The sequence below is a fragment of the Vigna radiata genome, chromosome 8 (genome assembly GCF_000741045.1).
Source record: "Vigna radiata var. radiata cultivar VC1973A chromosome 8, Vradiata_ver6, whole genome shotgun sequence".
Classification (NCBI taxonomy): domain Eukaryota; kingdom Viridiplantae; phylum Streptophyta; class Magnoliopsida; order Fabales; family Fabaceae; genus Vigna; species Vigna radiata.
In genome coordinates, this window is record NC_028358.1 from 41,751,517 (window position 1) to 41,765,683 (window position 14,167).

General features: G+C 30.5%; 1 protein-coding gene across 2 annotated transcripts; it reads left to right on the top strand.

Annotated features, from left to right (window-relative positions):
* The first annotated feature begins 6,438 nt into the window (after window positions 1–6,438).
* Window positions 6,439–10,430, top strand: LOC106770669 (putative receptor-like protein kinase At4g00960). Of its 2 annotated transcripts, XM_022785673.1 has the most exons (8): window positions 6,439–7,344; window positions 8,575–8,709; window positions 8,788–8,909; window positions 8,993–9,053; window positions 9,141–9,203; window positions 9,316–9,553; window positions 9,651–9,798; window positions 9,895–10,430. In XM_022785673.1, the coding sequence occupies exons 1-8, from the start codon at window positions 6,546–6,548 to the stop codon at window positions 10,207–10,209; spliced, it is 1,881 nt and encodes a 626-aa protein (XP_022641394.1). In that variant the 5' UTR covers window positions 6,439–6,545; the 3' UTR covers window positions 10,210–10,430. The 2 variants fall into 2 exon arrangements, with proteins under 2 accessions (XP_022641394.1, XP_014511953.2); XM_014656467.2 differs by having other exon boundaries at window positions 8,993–9,203.
* The last annotated feature ends 3,737 nt before the right edge of the window (window positions 10,431–14,167 follow it).

The following is a 14,167-nucleotide window of genomic DNA, read 5'->3' on the forward strand; positions in this document are numbered from 1 at the left end:
ACTTTTATTCTTGTACAAAACACGTTTAGGAGATAACCACATCGGACTTAAGGCATAACCACTTACTGCACCAAAGAAATGTGGTCATTTGGATTTAATCAAACCACTTTTATTCTTGTACAAAACGCCTTTGTGAAATAACCACATCCGACTTAAGACATAACCACTTACTACACCAAAAAATATTATGAAATCTCACAGAAAAAACCAGAACTATTCTTCTTCATAACCATTTTAGTGTATAACCATATAAGCACCACAGAAATCTGATCATTGGTATTGAAGTTCATCACTTCTATAGTTATTAAGTATTAATTTCATTTGTTCGTAAGCATCTTATCAAATAACCACGTGGCCCTTAAGCCATAACCACATACTGAACCAATACTTGTAAAATCTGTTTTTAATTCACTTGTGCCAAATATCTGTGATGTGCACGGTGTGCTCATATTTATTTGCTTTAATCATTTTAATTTGTTATTAATCATTTTGTCAGTTGTACATAACCACTATAATATATAAGCATGTATTGAACAAGGTATAAGTGCAGGAATTTTACAAATTTTGATTCTTTATAACAACATCAAATAAAACTTAGAACATAACATACATTATATTACCACTTAATGCAGCAACACATTCATGAAGCTAACTTTAGTACATCACTAATTGTAGTACATAACAAATGAAAAACAAAATCTTTCTGTACAAATGAATATCAAACCTATACCTATATGTTAACTCAAACTCTTAAAATATCTATGTGCTCATTCAAATTCTCAAAATTGACTCCACACACCTATCAAAATCCACATAATGAAACTATACACCAATTGCAGGAATAACTTCTTGGAGCGCACTCAAAAAGTCTTCCATTGTAACCTTAATGCTCTCTTCCTCCTCTTGCGTAGTGAGATCATCTAGACTTAATTGTCTATTTAAAGCATATGACATGACACTTTTCACAACACTTCATGTTCTGCACCACTGTAGTTTTTTGTTCGAGCGGCTGCACAAGACAAGAAAAGTAAACCTAGAATAAGCATCACATGAATTCAATCCATGTGGATTTAGATAATTTTATTTTTCCACTTTTTGTTAAAAATAAAAATAATTTTGCCATCAGTATCTGGAAATTCTACATTAGCATGACCAAAATAACGGAATACAAACAAAAATCTTTCTCAGTATCTTATTCGTACTTCAACCATTAATCATATCATGTTACGAGCTCAAACCATTAACCAAAAAAGTGTTGCTAATTTTCAAAGGGAGTTTTCACAAATAATATAAATATATGTGTGTGTAAACTCTTCAAATTCTATAACAAGTAATCAGAGTGGCAGTAGATTGGATCACAACTGTTGATATATAATTTTGACTGTCAACCTTTATATTTTCCTGGGGAAGTAAATTCAAAGAGCATAATAGGGGAAGATGATATGAAGACCTTAAGAGAGCTTCATCAAGCATATCCTTTTTGTTAGTCATTCCAATAAGCAAAACATTATTGAGTGACTCCACACCATCTNTTGTAAACCAAGCANATTGTCTTNGAATTTATGATATGACTACTATAGAAACAATATCTCTTCTATCAATAAAAGCATTCAAAAACTATACTGACCTTAGTAAGAAGCTTATTTACTATGCTGTCATGAACTCCAGTACCATCCCGAGTTGAGCCCCTTCACTGCAGATGACATGAAAAGAAACANATTGATTATAGTACCACACAAATCAACATATAAAATGCTCATGAACATTATTTTACTCAAGAAACTACATGCAACCCCANATTTAAATGTTGTCTTCTTCCCCTTTAATCATACTTGTGCACTTTGTCGTATAAACCAAGATATACACACATTTTCCACTAGTTAGGTACACCAAGACAAAATGAATATAAAAACAAACATTGATAAGTGACCATAATCAAGTTAGTTTAAGGTTTAGTATAAAGATATTCCACCAGTTATCGTGAACTCACTTGTTGCTGATTAACTGTAATTGATGTACTCATAATAGCAATGCAGTAGATAATTGATGTTGAACTAAAGTTAAAAAACCTTATACCTTGCAAATAGCATCAATTTCATAAAAGATTATAACATCCAAATCACTTTCATCCCCTGTAAAACAGTGAACAATTAAAGTGAATTATTTGAAAATTCAACTTAAGAAATATACAATGGGTTTATATATCCATCACCTCGGGTCCTCTGATCCTGTTCGGAGTCAGCAAAAAGGTCTCTCACATTCTTTTCAATTTCCCCAACAAATTTGCTCAAAACTTCATGACCATTTACAATCTAATACAAGTCATAGGAAAGAAAAATTAAGACAGCAAAATATAATTTACCAACCTACAGGTATCATGCTCAAATTTTGAAGCTATTCAATTAAGTCAATTAGTTAAAGAATCGATCAAAGGACATAGTAAAAATTTAACAGAATGTAGTAAGAAGAGAAGGCAAAAGGAAGCATGAGAACATTTAATATGTTTGGAGAAAGTTACACAAACTCCAACAAAAGTCACAAGTTACATCCATAAGAAGAGAGGTAAAAGAGAATGCTTAATAAAAAAACCATTTTGTCTAATTTTAAGAAATAAGAAGATAGTAGAACCATGAAAATAAAACCATATTCCTGGGCAATTTCTAGCNCACTATTAACAATAATTAGGAGACTAAATAATATTAATTAATTCCTTACATAATTTACAGTAATCACACTATATGAAATTGTTGATTACTATGCACAGAAGCACATACTAATATTGATATGTACACAATGAAATTGGGTAGAAATTAGTAGAAATTAACCGCTTAGAAAATGGAACTCAAATAAAAGTAACTGCAAAAGTGAAGATAAAAAGGCATTGGTTTAAAAGATAGTACAAATATCATTATATATAAGCACAAATACACAAGCCAAATATGCCTATGTTTAATTGAGACCATTATATCATGAGCTTCGATGGCGTCTGACTGGCAGTTCGTTTCTTAAAAAAAATCCAACTCCATCATATTAATCAATACTGTCATTAACAATAGGTATTCCTATTTATTTTCTTTACTTATGTCTTTCTAATGTTTATCATATAGTATATAATTCATACATATAGTGTATAATTCATACATAAATACAACCACTCATGTAATACAATGTTCGTTACTTCATAGTATAAATGAGTATTATTTAAAAATGATTTTCATGAGCATATCAAATTTAAGATAGTTTGAAAGAGAAAGTGATAATATCAGTAATCTTCTACAGTGTACTCTGTTTAAAGATATTTCTTTGACCAGCCAACACAAGAAGGAACAAAAAATAATATATGAATGTACCTAGAAATGTTAATTTAGTCTNTACAAGCTCGGTNACTTGACAACCAAATTAAGATCATCTTTNTATGTGACTTATAATTTCTNCTGACATGATAAAATTTCATAAATCGATTCATTTTGGCTACAACACAAATCATCTAGCTCTTCACTTATAACTTATCCTTCAAAAGAATCAATACAATGCAACAACTAAAATGTCATAACACATAAAGAACAGAATAGCATAATTAGATAAAACATTTATCACTCTTCTTAATGGTCATGGAATCAGTTACCTCTCCTCAAAAGGGAAAACGTGAGGAACAATAGTGACAGCAGAACCAACACTCAATGAAGCTGATGAATCATCATGTATCAGGTTGGATGCTAAAACTTCATGAGTTCTGGCAGCAACANCAATTGGTAATGCAAAGAAGAAATGTTTACTATTAGTAATGCAAAGAAGAGAAATATCTATTATAATATTTTGGAGTATCACACCTACCGCAACTCTCTCCCTCACGACCTTTCTTCCTTTAGTCCAGTGTTTTCCAAAATAAAAGGAAAGATAGACTGATGACAAAAGAAGAAAGGAAGAAGCTCATACTTTATATTCTTCAAACAGTACAAAGGGGAGAAAATAGAAACGGGACAAACCTTCCGCGCTCCACACCAATCACATCCGATATGAACTTCGCCTTGGACTTCAACTTCGTCGGTATGAACTTTTCCGATCACGTCCAGCCTCCGGTGGCAGCCAAGGAGTTCTCCTTCTTGTTTTTTCTTTCTCGCCTTCTCTCTCAACTCTAACCCTAGCGCAAAAATTGCCTCTTCCAAAATGAGATGGTCGACCTTTCAAAAATTCAAATTAAAGATAGGATCCTAATACACTCATACGCACCGTTTCATTTATTGTCTCACATATCACCACAGCATTCCACAGACTCAAATGACAAATATACCCTTTCTGACATTCACAAAAAGTGAGTCCCACTGCGTGTCAAATGAATGTTATTTTCTCTGAGCGTGTCAAAGTAACATTTCTCAAATTAAAAACATTCCATTTGTGTTGTTTATTATTGATGGTGTAGAATAGAGATGACTTCATAATTAAAATTAATAATTGATTCCTTCTCTCTTCTTAAAGTAAATAGTAATTGGTTGACTTGATATATTCATGCTCTTATTCATCGTACGGCCATTAACTTATTCTGGTTAATGTGAATATTTTCTACACTGTTCAGTCCAAAATCCTTTTTGAAAATTAGTGCAAAATATATAAAATAACCAAATGAAAACCTTTTCTTTTTTTCCCTAATTATAGTATTGTTTTCTATTTTCTTCATTTCTTCATATCATATATAAAAAATAAAATGATTTTATTCAAATACCATGTAGAATGCTTCACAAATCATGTCCTTTCTTCCAAAAGTTTTGAAAGTTTATCCATTGGAATTTTAAGTGTGGGTATAAGTTTTATATTAGATAAAAATGAGAAAACAAACAATTATATAAAAATGAAGATCCATTAATTTATTTTTCTAAGATTTTGGATAATGAATAATATCAATTTCTTATATAATTAGACTCGTATCTCATTAGTATTTTATCTTTTGAATAAACTTTCTCTTTTTTAAATCTAATACTATCTCACTTTCTTTTTAGATTGGTGAACATTTATTTAACATTTAAATGTCTAAACTCACCAAACTACTCAAACAAAAACATAAAACTATTATAAAAAAAATACTATAGAAGTTTTAAAACATAAAAAAAAAAAGTAAAAATTTGAATTTGAATATTGTTTATTGCAAATCTAAATGCTATTTAGTAATAATTTTTAATAAAAAGGTAAAACTTCACCTCATCATAAATTTCACCTAATTAATTTCCTCCACATCTAATTAAAAACGCATCTAATGTGTTTGCGAGCACCAATCTCACTGGTAGCCAACGCGAACTTCTTTCATCTCAAATTGGCTTATTTTGCAAACTATACCTAGTACATATCCCTTTGTACGTATTTTTCTATTTGGTAATTTTTTATTTTAATTTTTTTATATAAGATTTAAAGATAGTGTATTTCTTTTTTATTACTCGCGATTACAGTATATGCCTTGAGTCTTAGTTTAAAAGAGAGAAGAAAAGTCATGATTGAAGACTGTGGATATCTCACTGAATACAAAATATGAAACAAAATCTCGCGTTGAAAATTTAAGGGCAAATATCAATTAGATAACTTTATATTTAATTTTAGGAAAGATGGCCTCAGATTCCAAGTGATATTACTCAAGGTAGGGCAACTTTGATCCTGGCAGTAAACTAAAAAATTATTTTAAACTAATAAAAACAAATATAATTTAATAATATTATTACGATTTATTTAAATTTTCTATCTACGAACTTATTTGTTAGCCATCATGATAAACTTTCAAAGTTATTCTTTTGAATTAATAAAATTATTTAATACAAAGGAAGTCACAGCGTTGTTCTATGATGCTACGGATAAAAATCCTTAAGTATTGTACTTAACTTTGATTATATTGTAGAAAGTATTTATTTTGTGTAATATAACAAAGTTTTTACAGAAAAGTGTTGAGATCTTTTACTACTAAACCAGTATGATTGTACCTTGGGAAGAAATAGTAATTTGAAAGTTATCTGAGAATAGAGTGATGAACATGCGAGCTGATGCATGGATGGGACCTGACAGGAGGCTGCGGTCAGCGAAGGGGTTCTTAAATTCTTTCTTAACCCTTAAAGTGCTGTTCATTTGTTGTTTTAGTCGTTCAGAAAAGGTTTTAAAATAGCAACTTCTTTAAATTTTTAATCATAAACTTATGTTTAAGTCAAACATTATGTTAATCGATCAACTCAATAAATGGTAGGATTTGAATGCATTTAACATGTGAACTGATGCAAAATTGACAAAATAAAGTTGAATCTGGGAAACGATTGATATCAACCAGAAAGTAGCTTTTTCAAACCTTTCATTCTTAGTTTTTTAATGAAGGGGACTAGGTCTTCGTGCGGTTGCTTCTAGACCTCCTGCATTTCAATTTGTCCAACGTCACGCACTGAAAATGACTCCGGAAGTGTATGTGTAAAAGAAAAAGAAAAAATTCTGACAGTTTATCATTTTATGCTTTACAATAACTTATAGTTAATAATACGTTTACGATTCCCATTCCAAAATCTTTTGTTGTGCGCAAAAGAATGTTTTGGCGCAACATGTTCCTCTCCACCTCCACCAACCATGTTACCTTTCTTCTGTTCCTGTCTCTCTTCGTAATCGAACCGTTTTGTTCCTCTTCAGCTCCGGTTTACAATTACTGTCCAACCAACGCATCTTACAATTCCACCGCAACATTCGAAAATAATCTTAAATTCCTCCTCCAATCTCTTGTCTCCAACGTTTCCGAATCCGACGGCTCCTATTCCACCTTCATGGGCTTGGGGACCGCAAATGTCGCCAGTGGCTCTTTACTCTGCCGCGGCGACGTCTCCCTCGCCACGTGTAACGACTGCATAATCACCGCCGCCACCGAAGTAACACAACTCTGCCCCAACAAAACAGAGTCCATTATATGGTACGACGAGTGCATGATCCGTTTCACCAACACTTACTTCAACCCCGTCAGCATCGAACCGGGAGCCAGCTTGTCGAACGATGAAAACATCTCCGCCTCCGACTCGGTCAGCTTTAACAGCACGTTGTTCGGCTTGTTGGACGATTTGGTGGAAGAGACTGCGAGTTCTGACTCGGTGAGGAAATTCGCCACCGGCGATAGAGAATTCGCCGGATCCTCAGCTCAGAGAAGGGTGTACGCCCTGACGGAGTGCGATCCGGAATTAACGAATAGTAATTGTGAGCAGTGTTTGCAAAACGCCATTTCAACTCTTCCGTCGTGCTGCGAAGGAAAACAGGGCGCGAGGGCTCTGCTTGCGTGGTGCAATGTTAGATACGAATTGTTTCAGTTTTACAATGAGAGCGCCACGTCAGCACCCTCATCAGGTATTTTTCTTAACAAATATATAACCTATTTACGTATAAATAGTTTTTCTATTTAATGAAATTACCTGTGTATAAATGTATTACATTGTTCAGTAATCTCTACATTTTTTTTTTATGTTTACTATCTCAAAAACCTATTAATTAAGATCATATATATTCCATTTATCTCTACTTAGATTAATCAGCAATGCTTTTCTGTATTTCATTTAATTTCATTATACCCGTGGAAATAAAAATACTAAAACTATTTTTTAATTAATTTACTTTATACTTGGGATTTGTCTTTTTTGTTTTTTGTTTTTCCATCTCATTGTATGACGCTGCTCATCCCAGTAGTTTGGAATCATCCAACCCTAATTTCCAAATTTTCAAATCGATCAACAGCAGCCTCAAACTTCCCCTTCGAGTTCATCCACTGTTGGTTCTGTCATGAGGGAAAGAGGTCGAGACGATGGAGGAACAGTCGTCGTCATCATTGGTACTGTCTATGGTGGCAGAGGAAAGCACAAAATTGGATTTCATCAAAAGCAGAAGAGATAACGATAACAGTGTCTCTCCTCCCTAACTTCCTCGCTCGCTGAGACACTATAACGATGTCCCTCATCTCCATCGTCCTCGCCATTGCCGCCTGCAAACGGCGAAAATGGTGTCGCTCCAGGCACAGTGACAAATGGAAACGACGGTGACTTAGATGCCACTTTGGGAGCTGGAGGCGATAGTAAAAAACCAAACAACGGAAATGGACGTGTAGAGATTCTGGCGACGGAGACATCATCGTTGCCACCACCAGAGGAAGTTGTGTTGCTGAAGATGGCGATGGCGGCAAATATTGGACGAGTAAAGTTTCCAGCGATGATGAGGACGGTGTTGGAGGCGTCAGTAACACTGAGGGTGACAGAGAGAAACCAAATATGAAAAAGAGAAGATGTCACTGGTAGTGCGTTGGATGAACTCGACGGAAGGAAATTGAAACCGCTCTTCAGAAATATGAAAAATTGATTAGTGTTCGTGAATTGGATTCATGTGACCGCAGCATACTAATCTTCATCAATTTCAGAGAGTATACCACAGAAATTACCTTATGATTAAGTTAAAGAATATATTGGTTAAAATTAGTTAGAATGCTGAACAGTTAATGACATGTTTTTAGGTGTATGTATATGTAATGAATCATCTTTCTTTCTTTTTGAAATTACTAAAGCCTGTTTTCTTGTGCAATTATTTATGCAGGAAATAACAATTATGTAATACGAGTAATCTTAATCGTTGCCCTGGTTATTGTGTCGATAATTCTCTTATGCGGTGTCTGCTATTTCATATTGAAAAGATCAAAGAAGAGATACAACACTCTTCTAAGGGAAAATTGTAAGTGATCTACAAAGCCTGACACTTTCCCATTTCTTTAAAAGGCTAAAATTACTTTTCTCTTGGATTTTCCTGTAGTTGGAGAAGAAAGTTCCACTTTGGAATCGTTACAATTTGATTTGGCCACAGTGGAAGTTGCCACAAAGAAGTTTTCACATGAAAACAGGATAGGTGAAGGTGGATTTGGAGATGTTTATAAGGTGTGATGAAGTGTTATTAAAAATATATGCGTGTTTGTTTCTATTTGTTTCTTGTAGTTAAACTGCATTTTTTCTGCTCTTAGGGTATCCTTCCAGATGGACGAGAAATAGCAGTTAAAAAACTTTCACATAGTTCAGGCCAAGGTGCAGCAGAATTCAAGAATGAGATTTTGTTAATAGCAAAACTTCAACATAAAAATTTAGTGACATTATTAGGATTTTGTTTGGAAGCTGAAGAAAAGATGCTTATTTATGAATTTGTGCCTAATAAAAGCCTGGACTACCTTCTCTTTGGTAAGTTTATCTTACTACTTTTTATTGTTGAGCTTTGAAATACTTTAGCCGGTAGAAAAACTCTCCCTTATTATTCTTTTATCTTACTTCTGATCTAATATTTCATTTGCAGATCCATACAAAAGTAATCAAATGACCTGGTCAGACCGTTACAGAATTATACAAGGAATTACACAAGGAATTTTATATCTGCATGAACATTCACGATTAAAAGTTATACATCGTGATCTTAAACCTAGTAATATATTATTAGATAATGATATGAATGCTAAGATTTCAGATTTTGGATTAGCAAGAATGGTTGGCGTAGATCAATATCAAAGAGAAACAAAGAGAATTGTGGGAACATAGTAAGTAATTTTCAAGCACAATTTTCATCTTATCTATTATTGACGTTTTTAGTTTATTGAAATATACATGTTTTCTAACATTGATGTTTGTAAACAGTGGATATATGTCACCAGAATATGCCATGCATGGACAATTTTCAGAAAAATCAGATGTTTTCAGTTTTGGAGTTATAATATTAGAAATAGTTAGTGCAAAAAAGAATGCAAGAGAAGTTTTCTCAGATGATGATGACCTCTTGAGCTATGTATGTAGTTATTTGTATGAGATTATTTTACATTAATTGATGCTAATCAGGCTAGGCAACGATCCAATTAATATTTGATTTATGAATTTGTTGCAGGCTTGGGATCAATGGAGGGATCGGACACCATTAAACATATTAGACAAAAATATTAAGGAATCTTGCAATCACAGTGAAGTCATAAAATGCATCCAAATAGGTTTATTATGTGTACAAGAGAAGCCTCATGACAGACCTACAATGACACAAGTTGTTTCATATCTCAATAGCTCTTTATCTGAGTTGCCATTTCCTGAAAAACCCATAAACTCTAATCAAAGTGGACTAGTTCAAAAGATGTTAATTGGAGGATCCAGTTCAGGTTCTGCACAAACAATAAATGAAATGTCTGTGAGCATATTCATCCCTCGTTAGTATTTGTATAGTCTTGTATATAAATAAATTGTATATCTTAGCTAGTTAAAATATTTATTAATTTGATATTCTTTTTATCTTCAACTTAAGATTTCACAATATGTGATACATAACTTGCCATTATTTAAATTAAATAACCGTTTCATTTGATAGAAAAATATAATCACTCGTGAGAACTATTAATGGTTGTTGGGATCTAAGATTCGGCCCACAAACATTTTTGCCCACCAGTCACCGTATATTATTTAAAACAATTGCATGTGCTACGTTTAACATCAAACTGCAACACTTCCTGGAGAAAATTTTCAACTTATATGTAAAATCCCAAAGGAGTGCAAAATCACTAACAACATTTATATTTTGATTTTGGTTGTAGTTCAATACTGCCACTGCTTTCTGTTAAACCAACTTTAAACATTGGAGATTAAGTGTGTGTTAAGCTTACTTTTGGTCAAACATTGTATTTATTTATTTAACTATTCTTAAAACTCGTTATTTCTTTCTGTGTAAAACGTCCAATTTTGACTTTGAAAATTTTAACTTATGCTTACATATCTAATCACTTTTACATTGTGCATTTTACTTGTGATATTTGTATGTTATTTACATGTTATTTTATAAAACTAAAAATAGTGGCCTATAGTAAACTGAAAAAGAAAAAATTATAATTGATAGCTTTGTTTTTGTATTTTTAAGTTGATTCAATTAAATCGATTTTGCATGAACTTTTCATATTCTAGTTTTTAAAAGCATTCTCTATTTTTTTATATTTTATTTAATTAAAAAGCTTAGAAGAGCACAAATATTTTTTTTCTCTTAACCAAATGATTCAAAAATATACTTTTACACTGACTAAAAAGTGATAATTAAATAATATTGTCCTAATAGGATCACTCCAAAATTCAAGCCCTTTCCCAAAATCATAATTTTTTTCCTGGAGAAATTGCTGTTGTATGTGCTCTAAGTTTTGAGTCCCGACAAATTCAGAAACTTTGAGTTTTTAATAAAAATTTTATGTTCTATTGAATATTCAATAAAATTATATTTTTCAATTTTTTAATTTTTCTGTTAAATTATCATATGAATGTTCTCATATCTCGTCACTTTGCATGTAATTTCATAGATTTATAATTTTATAGTAGAATAGTTTGAACATTACATATTAAAGAAATTACACAAGAAATTTCTTATGTACATTAATATTCAACATTAAAAGATTAAAACTTATACATTATGACTTCAAATCGAATAATGTGTTGTTAGATGACAATATGAACCAAAAGATATCTAACTTTGGTATGTCAAGATTTAAACATATCTTATTTTTTAAGTAATCAAATGTATTTTATAACACGTGCATTAGTTGTAACAATAAGACATAGTTAAAAAATGATTTTTATACAGATTTAAATAATATGTAGAAACTTTTATATATTTTTTTTACATAAGTTATACCAATCATTATAGATATAGGAACTGACCAATCATATATATTAACTAAAATGGAAATAGTAAAAAAATTGGAAAAATATACAATTCTATTATGTGTGTATAATTTTGGTTTAGTCAAACATATCTATTACAATAACTTCAAATAGAACTTTACTAAAAGAAAATAAATTTATTAGTAAATTTAAATTTATTGAAAAAAAATTCTAATGAACTTTAGAATTTAAATTATCAATAAATATTTTTTTATAATAAATTTGTTAGTAAAATTTATTCATAAGATTTCTTAGTAATTTAAAATTAATATAAATGAGAGATATTTTCATTAATAATTTGTTTGATTGTCAATTTTATCAAAAAATTTCATGTTTGTAAATTTTATTATTGAAGAAATTTTTAGTGAATAAATCCATTAGTAAATTAAGTAACAAATTTTTCATAAAGTGGAATTGTAATTTTTATATATATTTAAAGGGACGAGTTATGTGAGAACATGGAAGAGAAGAAGAGATAAGAAGCTTAACTTCACGATGTTTTTCCTTACAGTAAGATTTTAACATTCTGTTGGGTTAGTTTATAAGTTCGTGTAGTTAATTTTGAATCATAATATTTTTATGTTGATTACTGATAAATTGCATAATGTGGGATACTTAGTGAGTTTTTCTTTTCTTTTATGCAAAAGTAGGGTTTAAAATCAGACTATTTATCGCACATATGAAAAGACAATGATATGTTCATTGTTTTATTAATTGTATGGCTAATACATTTAATGTGACTCTCACCAATCTTAAAAATATAGAATGTTACTATTTTCTACAATGTTTAGTTTAAAATATTTTTTGAAATTAATGTAAACTATATAAAATAACCATTATAAAGTTCTTTTCTTCTTTTCTTGTAATGATAGATTGTGAAATATAGGAAAAATTTTAGAAAAGACAGTTTAAATACAGTTTTTAAATTTTTTTGCAAATAACTGTTTTAAGTCCTTTTGTAGGGGTTAAGCACTATTCAATTAGGGTTAAACATTAAAATATTTTTAAGAAATGTTTAGGAAAATTTTTAAAACTAAAATAATAAGACAAAATTATTTTTATATTAGTTCATTTCAAATTAAATTACGTCTACCTTTCTTAACACATTTTAGAAGTTCAATTGATATTACAACACGAGTTTTCTAAATAAAGAGTCTTAGATAATGTGAACTTAAGGAGAAAATAGTAGCATCAACATATGCAAAAATAATTTTCTTATTCTTCTCTTCTCTTCATGTAGTATTTTATATAAATCTTTTTAAAAAATATTCTATACTCTTCAACATTGATTTTCTTGTAGAAATGTAATTTTTTAGTCCGAGATCAAATATTATGTTGTGTTTTGGAGAGACAACTAAATGACTTGTATAAAAAAGATAAACATAAAATATAAAGAAAACATTCATTTTCTTTATATTCAAATAAAACTTTGTATTCAAATGATCTACAAAGAAAAAAAAAACACAACATAAGATATTAAAAAGTATTAATGTACACATGCATTTTCCATTAAAATATTATACAATCCTAAGCATTTAGATATTATAATTTGTTTGAGTAAGGTTTAGCCGTTAAGATATATAGCGTTTAATGTTTTTATCCTAGACAATTTTTTTGTTTAAACCTATTTCGTTTAGACTTTTTTTTTTTGTTAAAAGGGTTGTTTATATGATCGTGTCTTATATTATTTTATATTTTCTTCATATAAAAAATACGTTAAAAAATAAAATGAATTTATTTAAATACAGTGCTTCACAAATCATGTTCTTCCTTCCAAAAGTTTTGAAAATCTGACTTACTCCCTTTTTAGACCAGTGAACATTATCTAACGTTACGCGTCTCAACACATCAAACTAACATATTAACTCAAACAAAAACATAAAAGTATTATAAAAAAAAAGAGTAAGGGATCTAAGAGGTTTTAAAAAATAAAAATTTGAATTTGAATATTGTTTATTACAAATCTAAATGGTATTTAAGTAATAATTTTAATAAAAAAGGTAAAACTCCAGTTCATCATAAATTTCACCCATTTAATTTCCTACTCATCTATTTAAATAAGCATCCAATAAATGTGTTTGTGAACCAATTGGTTCAACCAAACTCACTGGTAGCCAACGCGAACTTCTTTCATCTCAAATATGGCCTATTTTGCAAACTATACCTTTATAGTACATATCCCTTTGTACGTATTATTTTATATAGCACTTTTTTTCTTATTTTAATTTTTTGAAATAAGATTTAAGATAGTATTTACCTTTTTTATTACTCAGTTACAGTATATGGCTGCTGTCTTAGTTTAAAAGAGAGGAGAAAAGTCGTGATTGAAGACTGGATATCTGGCATTGAATACAGAATATAAAACAAAATGTCGTGCAGAAAATTATAAGGCAAGGCGAAATACCAATTAGATACTTCAGATTTTACCTTTAGGAAATATAGGTTCAGATTTTAAGTGTTACGGGTTTGCAGTG

Coding starts and splice junctions, on each gene's coding strand:
- LOC106770669 (XM_014656467.2), top strand. CDS start 6,546: ATGTTTTGGCGCAACATGTTCCTCTCCACCTCCACCAACCATGTTACC. Junction 8,910..8,992: donor GATTTGGAGATGTTTATAAG/GTGTGATGAAGT, acceptor TTCTGCTCTTAG/GGTATCCTTCCAGATGGACG. Junction 9,554..9,650: donor AAGAGAATTGTGGGAACATA/GTAAGTAATTTT, acceptor GTTTGTAAACAG/TGGATATATGTCACCAGAAT.